Consider the following 15226-nt stretch of genomic DNA (forward strand, 5'->3'; position numbering starts at 1 on the left):
CGCTTGGTGTGGGAGTAGGGCGGGTTTCGGATTTACAATTGATTCAGTTGATCTTTTTAATAACAGCAGTGTTAATATAACTTCGAAGTGAAGCTGATGTCCAGTCTTTAGATACTTTGTACAAACTAAGTTATTTTAACTAACTAAATTAGTAGGTTTTCCGCTTCAGTTAGTTTGCTGTTTTTCTGTTTATCTATTTTTTTTCTCGTTCCTGTACAACCATGAATATGATGGACACACCAGGAGGTAAGTTCCAACTTTCTTGTCTTTGCTTTTGACATAGTGTTACTAAAAATTCAAAGTAGAGTTTAGGTCCAGTCTTTAGATGCTTTGTATATCTTTCTGTCTTTTTAAAGATTTGTATACCTCTTTCCTGTTTCGTGTGAACGAAGATACCATAACTCGACTGTTCGTCATGTTTCTCTTTTATTTCTCGAAGTGGGTGGTACAGTCTTACGTATCCACTGAAGATTTCATTCTCCCTTTTTCTCGGATTTTGAATAAATTAGTAGGAATTCCGTCTCAGTTAGTTTGTTGTTTATATATATATATATATATATATATATATATATAGGAAGTCTGCAAGTCGATTTTCGCGTGGAACAGTGCTCAATACGTTGAAGCAGAGCAGAATAAATATTATGAGAGGAAAAAAGGACGCAACTACATTTCCCGACAAGCCTGTTTCGTGAATCGCTTCACTCTTAAACCCCTGAAGAGTGAAGCGATTCACGAAACAGACTTGTCGGGAAATGTAGTTGCGTCCTTTTTTCCTCTCATAATATATATATATATATATATATATATATATATATATATATATTTATTCTTTCTTTCTTTCCTCATTCCTGTACAACCATGAATATGATGGATACATCAGGATGTAAGTTCCAATGTTCTTTTTTTCGCTTTTGACATAGTGTCGCTATAAATTCAAAGTCGAATTTACTGAGGTCCGGTCTTTAGCTAGTCAGTCCTGGGGTTATGTTTTAAGAACGCGGCTTTTAACACGTAATACGTAGTTGTCGATCTAATCCGTCTATTCACGCTATGCCGACAAGTTTTTGTGTTCCTGTATTCAAACAATAGGCAGGAAATTCAAATGCAGGTGGTTCTCGTGAGATTAAAGCTCTTTCCGAGGAACCATTTCATATCTTTTTATTAGAGCATAATGACTCGCAAACGATTCAGCACCCCCTACCTTTTCTTATTCTAAAATCTAAACAGGTTTCCTGTTTATTAACCACAGCTTGTGCTAGCCCTGTTACTCCTTAACGAAATAGTCGAGAGTTTCCGGCACTTTTCGCTTCTGTGCTTCTTGTTGATCAAATCGTGTTCTATCATTGTAAAGCAACCCCAGTCTTGGTGCATTGGGCCACTCTTTCACTGAGATGGTCGGTTTGCCTTTTCTAAGTAGCAACGTTCTTAAAATTTAGCAAACTGCTGTTGTCATTTTGTAGTGAAAAAGCCATAACTTGATTTGGTTCATATGCATTTCCTTCCTACCCCTAATCCTCCATATATTTTCAAGAGAGTGGCATCTTAAGACAAAAGAAAAGTCCTGGTTTGTCATCGGAGTGAAAGCATTGTTTAGATGAACAACTATTGTTTTTTTTTTTCCTCTCGATGTTGTCACTGCGACTATCTGTTATTGAATTGATCTGCTATTGTGAAATTATTTAGATCTCCAGGCTCAAGAGGTCCACGATCTAACCTGGTGCTAGTGTCATGAAGTTGGGTGGGCTAGGGTCATTCTCCAGTTTCTGTAAAGCTGTTTATACAGCTGCCTCGATCGAAAAGTTTGTCAACAGTTCCATAGATCCCGAAACGCATTGTTGCGCTTAGTTTGGAGCCATTTTATAATTGCGGTAACAGTCACCGCAGGATCATTGCAGGATGGTCTCTTGCAAGATCTGTATTTTGAAAGGAAAATGGTAGCGTTCAGTGAGCCCTGGGCAATAAATAATGGTAATGAACTAAGTAGAATGAAATAAGAAAGAATACTTCCCATGTGGTACTAATACACCTCGCCTCAAAGGATCGAAATTCAATTTCCTGTTTTTCATTGATATCTGGGTTTTATTAATTAAATTTAGTCGTTGCTTCGCTTTTTTACTTTCCATCTTTTGTTTCTTTTTCCTTTTTATTTGATTGAGGCTACCACTTCCCAATTATTATCTTGCACGTTGCGATACAAAACACATAAATAGTGAGATACATCTTCTTCGTGTTGCATTTGATAATTCTATGTTATAAACTATTGTAGTTTTTGCTTTAGAGTGTTTACTTTCTTAATTGTTTCTCTTCAATTTCTTTTTAATCTGGTGCATTGGCCCTCACTTGTCAAATCAGTGTGTAAGTAACGTTTTCGTTGTGTAATAATTTTCTCTTGTCATTAGTAAAGATAATTGTTAATGTCTAAGTAAGTCGGTGTTCATGATTTCTATTACATTTAACTCGCTCGAAACAAGTGAAATATCTAGACTGACACCACTCAACAAGTGAAATGAGGCACGAGATTTGCCTGCCTGTTCGTAACTGATAATTGAGTTTCTTTGATTACTTATAGTTTGTACTTGATTAAAATCCGTCGCATTCTGTTAGTGTGAGAGAGACTTGTTGGAGGTGCATTTTTCGAGCTGATTTTAGCCTTTTACCCCAGGGATTTGTCGTGGGGGCTTTTATATCCCAAGGATGAGCCGAAAGTTCGAACCACTCTGTATTCATTAATAACTTATTGACCCTCACAAACTGTGAAAGTTTGAAAGAAATCGGTGAGATGGCATGTGTCACGCCTGCGTGGTCTTCTCGTGGACAGATTTGCGGAAGCTCTTTCTGAGGAACCATTTCATATGTTTGTTTCAGAGCCCTATGATTCGCAAACGATAAAGCGCCCCCTACCTTTTTTATGTTCTTTTACTCAAGCTTTTCGAGTAAAATCTAAAGAAGTTTCATTTTCATCAACCACGGCTTGTGCTAGCCCTGTTACTCCCTAAGGATATGGCAGAAAATTTCCCGCGCTTTCCGCTCTTGTGCTTCTTGTAGATCAGATCGTGTTCTTTCAACGTTATTCAACTCCTTTCTCAATGGATTGGCCCACTCTGTCACTGAGGATGGTCTCTTGCAAAATCTGTATTTTGAAAGGAAAATGACAGAGTTCAGTGAGCCCTGGGCAATAAATAATGGTAATGGGACTAAGTAAAATGAAATAAGAAAGAATACTTCCCATGTGGTACTAATACACCTCGCCTCAAAGGAACGAAATTCAATTCCCCGTTATTGATTGATATCTTGGTTTTATCAATTAAATTTAGTCATTGTTTCGCTTTTTTACTTTTCATCTTCCGTTTCTTTTTCCTTTTCATTTGATTGGGGCTATCACGTCTCAATTATTATAGAGCACTTTGCGAAACAAAACACATAAGTAATGAGACATATCTTCTTCGTGTTGCATTTGATAATTATTTGTTATAAATTAATTGTAGTTTTTGCTTTGGAGTGTTTACATTCTTAACTGGTTTTCTTCTTTTTCCTTTTAATCTGGTGCATTGTTCCCCACTTGTCAAATCAGGGAGTAAGCAACGTTTTCGTTGTCCAATAGTTTTATCTTGTTATTAATAAAGATAATGGTTAATGTCTAAGTAAATTGGTATAAATGGTTTCTATTACATTAAAACTGCGCGAGGCAAGTGGAATATCTAGATTGACATTGCTCAACAAGTGAAATGAGGCACGAGATTTGCCTGCCTGTTCGTGATTGATAATTGAGTTTCATTGACTACTTGTAGTTTGTGGTTGATACATACTTTAGTGCTTTTTACTTTTACGCAGAAAATTTCACAGTTTGATGATCGGTTAGTATGTAAAAACCAGTTACAATTCACCTTATCAAGAATTGATATTTTTCTTAGAATATCTTTGCTTAGAGCACTTCAGGGTGAGTTAAACAACCTATGCACAGCAAGTTCAATCTTTTAGTTAGAAAAGTAGAAAATCACTCACGTAGGGAAAGTTTAATTTTTTAGTGGTATTTGCCTTTTTCCTTTTGCGATCATTGGCCTTTCGGTACTTTGAATCTCTAAGCAACTCATAAACTGGGTCATACAATACAGTGAAAGAAAACCGATTTATAATTTACAGAATTTTGTCTTCTTTCACCACATCAAGTGTTTAAAAGTATCAATTTGTTGCCTTAGTATTATTATTTTGCATGAAACACTTAAATTCAGCTAACAATTTGTTTCTGTTGCTCTTTCCTCTGTAAAATCATGTTTGTGGACAATTTAGCGGGTAAGAAATTATTTTAGTTGGTACATAGATCATGTTATTAAGCAAAACGTCAAAAAAAAGCGAAAATTAAACCCTTCTCGAGGCTCTTTTCTTTTATTCTGTTCAATTCAAAATGTTTTGACTCTCTTACCTTTGCGAGGTATATCAAACATTATTATAAGTTCTTTTTCCTTTAAAAGCCAGGTAGTATTTATTTCTATCGTTTGCTTCCTTTTTTGACAGCGAAAGTAGTGTCACTTTATTGTTTTATTATAGAACATCAATCGTCTTCGCATGCGTCAAAGTGGTTCATTTAATACTGTCCGCAAGATCTTGTAAACTAATTACTATCTCTTGTGTCCAGCTTATAACCTCTTGTGTCTGCAAAATCTCTTGATGTCTGAAAATATGCTCAAAGGCATAAGTTAATTCGCATTTATCGATTTTATCATATGGCCCGTCTGGCCCCGCTCGCGCAATTCCATAAAAAAGCTGACGTGTGTAGGGCCGGACGGGTTGTTGTGAGCCGGCGCCCATTTCTCGAAATGCCCGGTAACTTAACGGGCTCGAGGCAATATGTTAAAATCAAAATTTTAGGAAGAGAGAAGCAGCCTGACGACCTTAGTATTCCATTTTGTTTCTTTAGCTAATAGTTTTATTGTAGAATTTTTAAGCTTTTGAAACCATCTTGAAGGAAAGCAGAACAGCTTTACGGGCCCGTTAAGTTACCAGAACCCCGAGAAACGGGTTCTCGGTCCGGAAAAAGCCGCCCGGCCCTATTGCACTTGGGCAAAAAATATTAAAATGAAAAAAATTGTCCGCTTTTGTGGCCAAAAATGAGTGACAGCAGTGAGTGCAAATGGAAACAAATGCCACGTTTTTCGATGAAATGTGAGTTTCCTGTTCTAACTCGAAAACAGAAAGGAAAAGTATTAATTGTAGAATCGTTTTTGTAGTTATTCCGCGCGCGCCGGGCTATCGCGTAGTATTTAAGGAAAAAAACTCGAAATTTCTAACACTAAAAATTCATACGATAATATGCGTAATATCTGAGTTAGGTCGGGCTGGATGGGAAATATTTGGCTTTCGGTCATGGCACTCGAACCTCTGTGCTATGCTCCGTCCGTACGTCATGACCTCGAGCCAAATACTTTGCCGTCCGGCCCTCCCACTCTGTCAATTAGTACACAGTATCTCACAACGGCTTTAAACTGATAATAAATTTCAGTTGATTTATTTCTCTTCTTTTTCATCGGGTTCACCAACGTCTCATTAACATAACAGGTCGTAAGTAGCTTTTTCTTTACTTTTCCTCATTCATTTTCACAATTCTAACAAACCAGGTACTATTCGACAGTCATCATATGTTAGACGCTCTTCAGAGTTATCATCATTTTTGCGAAAGAGTAGATTTGTGAAAGAAAAAGCTTTACTTACAATGAACCGGTATAGTTTTCGCTTCAACCATCATTTTTGATTGCGGCTAAGAGTTAAATTTTGACAAAATGTCCTTTTTACTATTGGTGGCTGACAGTATGTTAAAGACTGTTATCCGGTCAGACTTCCCCATTGACTGCCAACATGGCAGACGCGTAGTCATACTACTGGCTGTTTCATCAACAAGACACTTTTACTTAACGATACCAAACTGAAGAACAATGAAGGCAATATTAAATGTGCATCACTAACTAACATATCTCTTCTTTCTTATTTCCTACCTTAACGGGCAAACAGATCGTAAGTATGTTTTCCTTTTATAGTTATTTGGCGGATTTCACATGTCTTTTCACTACTGCAGTAACAGTCATGTGACGTTTTGTGTCACTGTTGCTTACTTTTGTAATAAAGAAAGCAACAATTTTCGTTTTATTAATATTATTATGGATGAGAAACTATGATCATCAATAAACATGGCATTCTGATATTAGCCTTGCTTCCTGACTTATGGTTGGAAACTTGTTGAAGTTGTTTTGAACCAAGCTCTTGTGAAAATATATGTTCAGTGTGAACCGTAAGTAGATAAGGATCAGATTTTGATTCAGTGGCTCAGTTTACGAAAAGATTTAATGTCATCTGTGGTAGACTGTAAAATTGAGGTGTTAGTTACTTGAAACTAATTATGAGAATTAAAGCCATAATCATGAAAATGGTTTCATATCAGAACTATTTGTTGAACCAGAGGTCTTAGCCGACTGATTAATAAATATCAACTCTCTTAGCAGTTAATCACTTTCATTTTATTTATTTTTCTGTTCTTGATGTATTTTTTTCTTATTCCTTGGCCTTGGCAACTGTGAAAAACGGTTAGGACGTAAGTACATGTTTCACTATGATTTAAACCATATCTATTTGCATGGCACCTTCATAATACGTTTACGTTAACATATTTAACTAAAGTACAGGTGATAAACGAAAGAAAAAGTGCTTAACATTTCTCAATAAACAAATCAATGTTTTGAGCAACAGATGCACGTTTTAATTTTTTTTATAACTTTTATTTACATGCCACTTCTGCAATCACTTAGCTGGTAAGTTGAATTTAGTTTATTCTTGATAATCATGCTCAAGACAAATAATTTTTCCTTTAGTACTTAAGATCCTATATACAACCGAACCGCGTATGAATTGTTTATTCTTTTCGGAGTGTATGTCGATTAAGTGTTGTAAAAACAAAGCTAGGTTATCATCACAGCGAATCAGAACTACGAAAAATCATTGGAGTCTCAAGAATCTCATATTCAAAGCAAACATTTGGCATCCAGGACTGGAAAACGCACGAGATCATGTGAAATCAAATTTGCTGAGAAGCTGTAGTGTAGGACGAGGCGTAGCAAAACTCCGATGTTACCAAGGATTACTTCTGAAACCCCCATTGAAAATCGCTTTCTCTTAGAATAATACAGTTTCAACCAATGAAATTTACGCTGACATCCATGTCATCAATGTGTTTTAAGTCTACCTTTATGCTTTATTTTGAATTTTGAGCTCAACTCGTGCTTTCGGTACATTTTTATTGGTAAAGACTTCCATAACTGGCCCCTCATCCTGTGATCTGCTGGTGACAGCTGACGAGGAACATTCGATTTAGCAATGCTAACTTACTCTACTTCTTGATAGTGACTGAATCTCGTCCAAGACCGCAAACAAAAAAGTTCACGGTGTCTACCGTAGGATCATTGTAAGGCCTGACAAACGCAGAACAGAAGTAAAACAAAGTTTACCACAAGTAATTCAAGGGCTGGTCATACCACGCATAAAATCAGTCAAACCCTTAACGCGAAACTGGCGTGAACGAGGTGAAACAGAAATTTAGAAATGCAACCCATCCTTGATAATTTTCTCTTAAGTTTCTGGAGAATCTTTTTCCAACATCACATCCGTCTCTAGGAAATGTAAATTTAGGCGCTTATGCTCGCTTTCCATTTGTTGAGAAAGTACTGGAACCTAATTCCTTTCCTAAGGAAAAAGGGGGGGGGGTAGAATTTTACGATGAATTTTTATTTCATAACTTAAGCTATGTTATTTAAATCATTAACTGCTCCTCCTTTCTTATCTCGTCTTTTCTGTCTAGCCAAATGGGAAGGTAACTATCAATATCATCCGTTCCTATAAATAAATAACTCTCCTGTGGCTTAATATACATTATTGACTCTCTGCACCGGCTGATTACTGATCAGCAAATTACAATCGTAAATAGCAAAGAATTATCTAAGTGTATATCAGTGACAGTAAGTGATAGCTGTTAATGTTATAATGTTACTATCCAAACGATTTTAACGATGTGGACAGTATTAGTATAAAATCAATACCTAAGTTCTGTAATAAATGATATTTGTATAATTATCATCAGATAACAGTCATATGTGGCTGATTGTTTGTTTGATTTAACAAGTTATAGATTTCAATGTAATATATTGACGTACCAAAAAAACTGGTTTGTTCAAATAAACAAATGAATAGATAAATGGATTAATATCTTTTCAAAATTGTTTTTCTCTTTCACGGCGTTCTTTCCGGATCCATAAGCGGGTGAGTGCGACGAGTTCAGTTTGTTTGTTAACCTTTTGATGTGTTAGTCAAGTATTCCAAGGCTATGTTGAGCCACTAATTTACTCATCGAATGTGAATCTTTCTTTTCATGTTCACCTAACATCCTCATCCTGACTGATATAACAGATTGTAAGTAGCCATGCTTGAACTATCATTTATCAGTAGGCAGGATAAAGGGTCGATAAAGATGGTTGAACAAACAAATGGATCCCAATAGAGGGATTCAGACAGGACGCTCTTCTCTGTTGATCAGAGGATGTGTGGACAAAGATGTTGCATAGAAATAAAACTTTTAATTGTTACAACAATTGAATTTCAACGTTTCAGGCCTCTGCCATATACTGGTGGAACTTTTACAGAAAAGTTGAAAATTAAAAATTGAAAACGTTAAAATCCTAGTTTGTTTTTTTTTTAAACATTTTTGCACATTCATCCATTTGAGCAATAGAAAACAGTGTCACTCTCCCTGGCTTATAACATGATAAATCCTTGACAGATGTTGAGACAACACCAATGATGCTTTTAAATAGGGAACTGCAAGTTGGGTGATTTAGAAGCTTCAAGCCATCAATCTTTTTAACTTGGAGATGTTAGTTTGATTTCCCCTTGGAAATTAGAAACTGAGAATATCGACGATAATAATTAGGTATTTTGGTATCCTTTATGACAAGCAGCAGATTAATGCAGCAAAGGAAGTAAAGAGCATAGGTAGAGTGATAATATGACATATGACTCTTTGCGCACAACTTGTTGTTTTCAAAGGTTGTATGGCGTGGTCGTCTTGGAATGGCGTCTGCATTGGGTGCAACGAGTACCGGGAAAGAGTCGGTAAGTGACAAGAGGGAGTTTTGGTGAATTTGTGACACACAAGTGCAATGGCGGGTTTTCGCCATTGTTTTACAACTTCAAAAAACTATGCAGCATTTATAAACTTTTTTTCAAATAGATAAACTCTTATGTATAGATTGTAATGATAATTAGGCATGAACCTTCAGCAGTTATTTTCAAGGGATTTTTTCTTTAAAATAAATAAGATGACTTAATCTCCAACCGTTTATTACTTTTAAAAGATTATTTGGATAACCTTACTTCTAGAATTTAACTGCTCAAGAACTCGGGAATCACGGCCTTGTAAATGTAAGTGGTTTTATGCATGAGGAGAAAGTCAAGGATTCATTTGTAGGTAGAAAATGCTGCACTGATATCCTTCAACTGTCCTTTAATTAAACGTCAAACTCTTTATTTAATATACTTTGGTTTTACCAACAGGGTTGGTAATTTAGATTGGCCAGCGTAAAAAGTATCAAAGCTGAACTTTCGAGCGTTAGCTCTGACGAAGCGCTAACGGTCGAAACGTTGGCTAAGAAAATCTTTACGGTGGCCATCTTACATTTTCAACTTAGTTGATAAGACCCAAGAGCCGTGACCCATGGAAGCTTACCCCCCGTTTTCTCTGTAAAAAAAAAGCATGATTCGCACTTAATTAAAAACATTTTATTTTTTCTGCCGGAGTTTAGACGCTATATTTATATTTTCTCACAAACAACAAAGGCAATTTTTCCTTAGTAGAAAAAGAAAGATCATTACAGTTTCATGTAGAACAGGCGTGATTTTCGCGAGCGGGTGCTAAGTATTTTTCCTTGGTGAAAATCATGGTTGCAAGCTTTGATTTTAACAGTAGGGGAGAGCTGGGGAGAGAAAGACAGTTGCACTAAGATTGCAAACGACGATTAAAAAGAAGTAGAGGGGGAGGGGATGGGGATCAAGTTTTATATAAATTATTATTTTTCTTCTTAAAATTAAAAAGGTCCTCCTGAAATAAATTCTTGGCGAGAGAAGTCTGTCAAATTAAATTCAACACTTCAAATTCAATGCTTCGTGAGGGGTTTTCCTAAACCAGAGGTGAAGTGGACAAAAGATGGAAAGTTAGTTAATACCAGGAACATGCTCACGATTAATCGAGTGACTTATGGCGATGCTGGTCAATACACATGCAGCGCTAAAAACAGTGAAGGAAAAAATGAAGCAGCTATTCATATTATAATCACAGTTAAACGTTGACTTACTTTTGTTTCTTTCAGTTTCTATTCTCATTTTCTAATTTTTTTCATACTTTCACCTTTTTTGAATTGTACTTTTGTTGTTGTACTAATGTTGTTTCCTTCAGTTGCTCTTCTTATTTTCTGAGGTTTTTTTTTTCTTTTTTGTCATACCTTCACCTTTTTTGAATTGTACTTTTGAATTCTATACTCAGGTCCTCCTGAAATTAATCCTGAGCTCAAGAATCAGTCGGTTGCCAATAACTCGTCGCTTCAGTTCATTTGCTCTCTAAGCGGTTTCCCTACACCTGAGATACTCTGGACTAAGGATGGGGTGAATCTCGGTAACAACAACACTCTCACGATTCGCCAAGCGAGATTTGAAGACTCTGGTCAATACACCTGCAGCGCCAACAACAGCGAAGGAAGCAAAAACTCAACTTTCTGGATCGAAGTGGCGGGAGGTACGGTTCTTATTTACATATTGAAAGAACTTGAGTCGATAATCAATTTAGATATCTTTGGTTGGATGAGGATAAAATCTTTTGTATGATACCATATGCAATTTAAGGACTTGAAACCCCAAAAGTTTCAAAATTGATTAAAAATATTAAAAAAAAGGACTTAATTGATAATAACATTTAAAGAACGAAAACATGCCGACTTATATGACAAATGACAAATGTAAATGTATTTCGTGATCAGACACATGTAATTAATTTTTGGGCAGTTTAAAACTGATTGTCTTTTGGAGCGTCGAGCAATTTTTACTTTATAGATATCACCATATTTTGTCACGGCATTTATCATAAAAGTCCGTTTAAATTTTTGAATTACCTTTCTTTCTGCTTCTTAAATAACAATGGCTGAGAAGTCATGATTTCATGTACATTTTTAGAAGTGCAAAAATGTCAAATTGGCTATCAGTGCATTATTATTTAAGTATTTATTACTGAAGTTGGAAAGCGAAACATCCATGTAAACTTTTCATTGATGAAAACCTTTTAACCATTACTATTTGGCTATTCTTCAAAGTAAATGTGTAGTTTGAACTTAGAGAAACTGGTACTCTTGACCATGGTGTTGATATTACACCTAACAACCAGTAAGAAAAGAATGAATAAATTAATAAATAGGTAGCTAAGTTGTTAACTCCTGGGTTGTTGCTAAGATAGGAAATCTTTTAAGGAAATAAAAGAATGTTTTGATGTCACATTGGGCTGACTTATACCTTCCTGTATCAAAAGTGAAGAAAACTAATTTCAAAATAACCTTGGATTAAAAATAGACTTGGCAATAATGTAATTTGCTTTTATTTTGAAACTAGTTCATTTCGGGTTGGATAAGGAAGGGGGCAGAGGGGGTTAAAATGAACAATGCGGCCCTTTGTTTAGCTTGGTGATCTTTTTACTTCAAGTCTCTCCTCAGATCATTGAGCCTCCGAAAAGCAAATTTCTTACGGAAGGATACTCCGTAAACCTTGGTTGCGTAGCCTCAGGTATTCCAACACCAACTTTCGTCTGGACTTTTAATAATGGTGACCTGCCATCTGATATCAATCAAACCGATTACGAAGGAGAATCATTTCTAGTTTCGCCAAGAGTCACCAAAGGGATGACTGGGACTTACAAGTGTACAGCAAAAAACAAAGCAAATACAGCTAGTTCCTCAGCAACACTGCGTGTTTATGGTGAGTTCAGTTGTAATGCTATTGATGATGATGATGATAATGATAATGATGACGACGACCATGATGATGACGATGATGATGATAATGAAGAAGAGAAATAGAGAAAGAGTAGATTGAGACATTCAAGTGAACTTGTAAGTCCAAGGGCAATAGCGACGGAGAAAAGGAATAGCGCGAAGAAAATTTAGGCAAGCTGAGCCCAATTGTAGTAAGGCGGATAGTGAAACGTAAAGCGTTATCCACCAGATAGAGTTTTTTCCAGTGGATAGTGTTATCTACCCTTCGAACGACCGGGGCCTGATCTTCAAAAAACGGTTGATATGAATGCTTAATACTAATGTCCTTGGATCTTTACGATTACAAACGCAAAGAACTGCGTAGGTCTGGGTAGGAAAGTAACGCTAAGGAAAAATGACAAGTGGTGGCGCTATAGAGAGTTGATTGATTCGAAATACTTGACTATATGCAATGCACTCCCAAACTGGAAAAATCTGAATAGACTTTCGAGATGGAGAGATTCAGAATCTCAGAAGAGAGCAAAAAGGAAGCGAGACGCAAAAGCCAATTTTACGTACGACACATTATTGGCATTCTCTACATTGAACAAGGAAACTAGAACAGACGGAAATACTTAAAACGAAGACACTTCCATCCGTGACCGAAATCGGAGGTCGAATAGCGATTACGCGTTCGAAAGAATTCCTCCACAAAGTTGATTTATGGCTTTTGTAACTCGTAATGAGACTTAGTTAATGAGGATGGAGAATATCACAGATTTAGGATTTACGGATTTACACGCTGAAAAGACACGAAATAAGTTATTATTCGTAAGCTGGTCCAAGAAGCCGGGAACCAATCAAATAGCGCGTATCGCTTGTTTACTTGTGAGGAAAACGATACATCTAATCGGGAAGTATTGTGCTTTTTGACGTGCGGAGCGTACCAACGTCATTCTAATTAATCCTTTTATGGAATAGTTCCGCTTTTCAAACCACTCGTAAATTATAAAAATCCGCTCTCAGGACTGTTTAACGAGTCAAACTACTTTCAAACGATGACTGACGAACTTCTGTGAAGAATCATGCGGAATAGAAAGCATGCAGAACAAAAACACAAGGAACACAGCGAGTCGGTTTGTACCAGAAATCTCACTCGTTCACTGCGCACACCTGTTCGATTTCCGATATTACCAACTCGTGCGTAAAATATTATACGGACAGACTTTTCATGAAGTATTCTCTATCGATTGAATTGTCATAAGAGTTCTTGATTCTAATTGCGTTCATGATTTCCACAATTTATCCACGGAAATTCAACCGCGTCAGCTTGAGGAAATGTAGTAAGTCCACTCTCCTCAGGAAATGATGAAAACGACCTAATGAGGTTGTTGTGGACCTGTAGAATTTAGACGGACGATCATCTACTTGAAATCAGACCTGCTACCATACTGGTGGAAAAGAAAAAAACTTCGTGTTGCAGGACTCACTTGCTGTGTCCTGTTGATACAAGGGCGGATAAAAAAGAACACGAGAAGATGGAACATTATCAAGACCTTGATTTAGAATTTCAGCGGAGGACCTGGGCGATTGAAATAGTAACCAGGAAATTTAAAACATAAAGGCTTCAAGCTTGTTCTGAAACTCTTTCGAAACTCACTACGAAACACTTTTCTTACTTTTTTTTCCATCTAAAGCAACATATTCGAAGCATTCCCATAAAAGGTCACATTTGACTCGTTTCTTTTCCACGTTTTTGTTTGTTTTGTTTTGTTATATGGAGTGTTTATAATGCAGTTGTATTTTTTAATGAGACACAAGCATTCTAATGAATTGCCCCTTTTCCAATGCAGGAAAAGCCTCTGCTCAAATTGTTCCAGAGACAGACATAACAGTCACTAAAGGAGAAACCCTCATATTGACCTGCAAAGTCAACGAAGAAACAATAAGCATAAGGTGGAGAAAAGATGGAGAAACAATAACAGAAAGAGCAATTATAGATACACGATTAGATGAAAAAAAGAGTAAGCTGGCTCTTACTGAATTTGGGGAAGAGGACAATGGCGAATATTCTTGTGAAGCAAGTAACAAGCCAGGAACTGTGGCTCGCTCTGTTGTGACAGTAAATGTCAAAGGTAAGTTGTTTAAGCAACCACATATAATTTCAGTAAATAACTATGTAATTACACGTCCGCCTTCTATGTTCCTCAGAAACCTCTTCCAGTGGTTTTTTAGTCTTCTGGAAACTAGAAATTTGAAAGGAATTTGAAAAAACTGTTTCAAAACGAGTTTGAAACAGTAGCAGTATATTATACAAATTCTGTAATTCTTTCACCAATCTTTCTCTTTCTATCTACCTGTTTTTTTGTAAATTAACATATCTGCGTCTGTTTTTCAAAAGTTTATTCCCGGCCACCCAACGCAAGCAATGAACAACGTAAATTTTTGGACCAAAAAAAAAATTAGCTCTCTATTTGGATAATTGGTGATATTAATTTTTATTTTTAATGCCAACCAGAAAATTCCTTTCCTACTAAGCTTCTTCAATTATTATATTTCGGGAAATTCAGAGGCTCCCTCCAGCAGCTCACTGGAGTGGTACTACATTGGGGGACCTTTGGCCGCTGTCGTTTTTCTACTGGCGCTCACTTCATACATTAAAAAACGCCGTAAGACAGGTAAAATGTTACCATACGAAAATAAGATGTCTTCATATGGTAGATTGAGATTGTGGCTTTAATACGTCGGTGTTTGGAGCACGAAGGAGCCTTTTTAAGCAGGTCATATTGTGCATTTCCAGCACTGATTTTGAAGGTCCCTTACAGTCCCGGCAAAGCCCATTACTAATCAAATTACAAAAAGGTTACAAATTATATGAAAGCAATCACCATGATAACCCACCTTATTCCTTCTCCTGTTGTTTGACAACAGAGTCAAATATAAGTTACACGTGGTTTCTGAGTCGCAAGCTTTAATTTAGTTAATGATGTCATTCTTACTCACAACGAAGCGATTTCTTTCATCTGTTTCCACATATCCTTTGACAATAACCCCACCTGAGGTGCCACCTAGGCTGCAGTAAGTGAATTCCCTTTTTAATGCTCAATGTCTGAACGTGTGGTTATTTCCAAAGTTTCTAACTCTTGAATAAGTCTCAGTAGAGTAGTGATAAGCGCCACTGC

General features: G+C 36.5%; 1 protein-coding gene across 1 annotated transcript; it reads left to right on the plus strand.

The window, feature by feature from the left end:
* Window positions 1–221: 221 nt before the first annotated feature.
* On the plus strand, window positions 222–14784 carry LOC149046222 (peroxidasin-like). The gene is made up of 7 exons (XM_089206032.1): window positions 222–246; window positions 9082–9147; window positions 9415–9456; window positions 10574–10822; window positions 11776–12048; window positions 13898–14179; window positions 14615–14784. Exons 1-7 carry the CDS (start codon window positions 222–224, stop codon window positions 14782–14784), a joined length of 1107 nt encoding a protein of 368 aa, XP_089062158.1.
* The last annotated feature ends 442 nt before the right edge of the window (window positions 14785–15226 follow it).

The sequence above is a fragment of the Pocillopora damicornis genome, chromosome 5 (genome assembly GCF_964200805.1).
Source record: "Pocillopora damicornis chromosome 5, jaPocDami1.2, whole genome shotgun sequence".
Classification (NCBI taxonomy): domain Eukaryota; kingdom Metazoa; phylum Cnidaria; class Anthozoa; order Scleractinia; family Pocilloporidae; genus Pocillopora; species Pocillopora damicornis.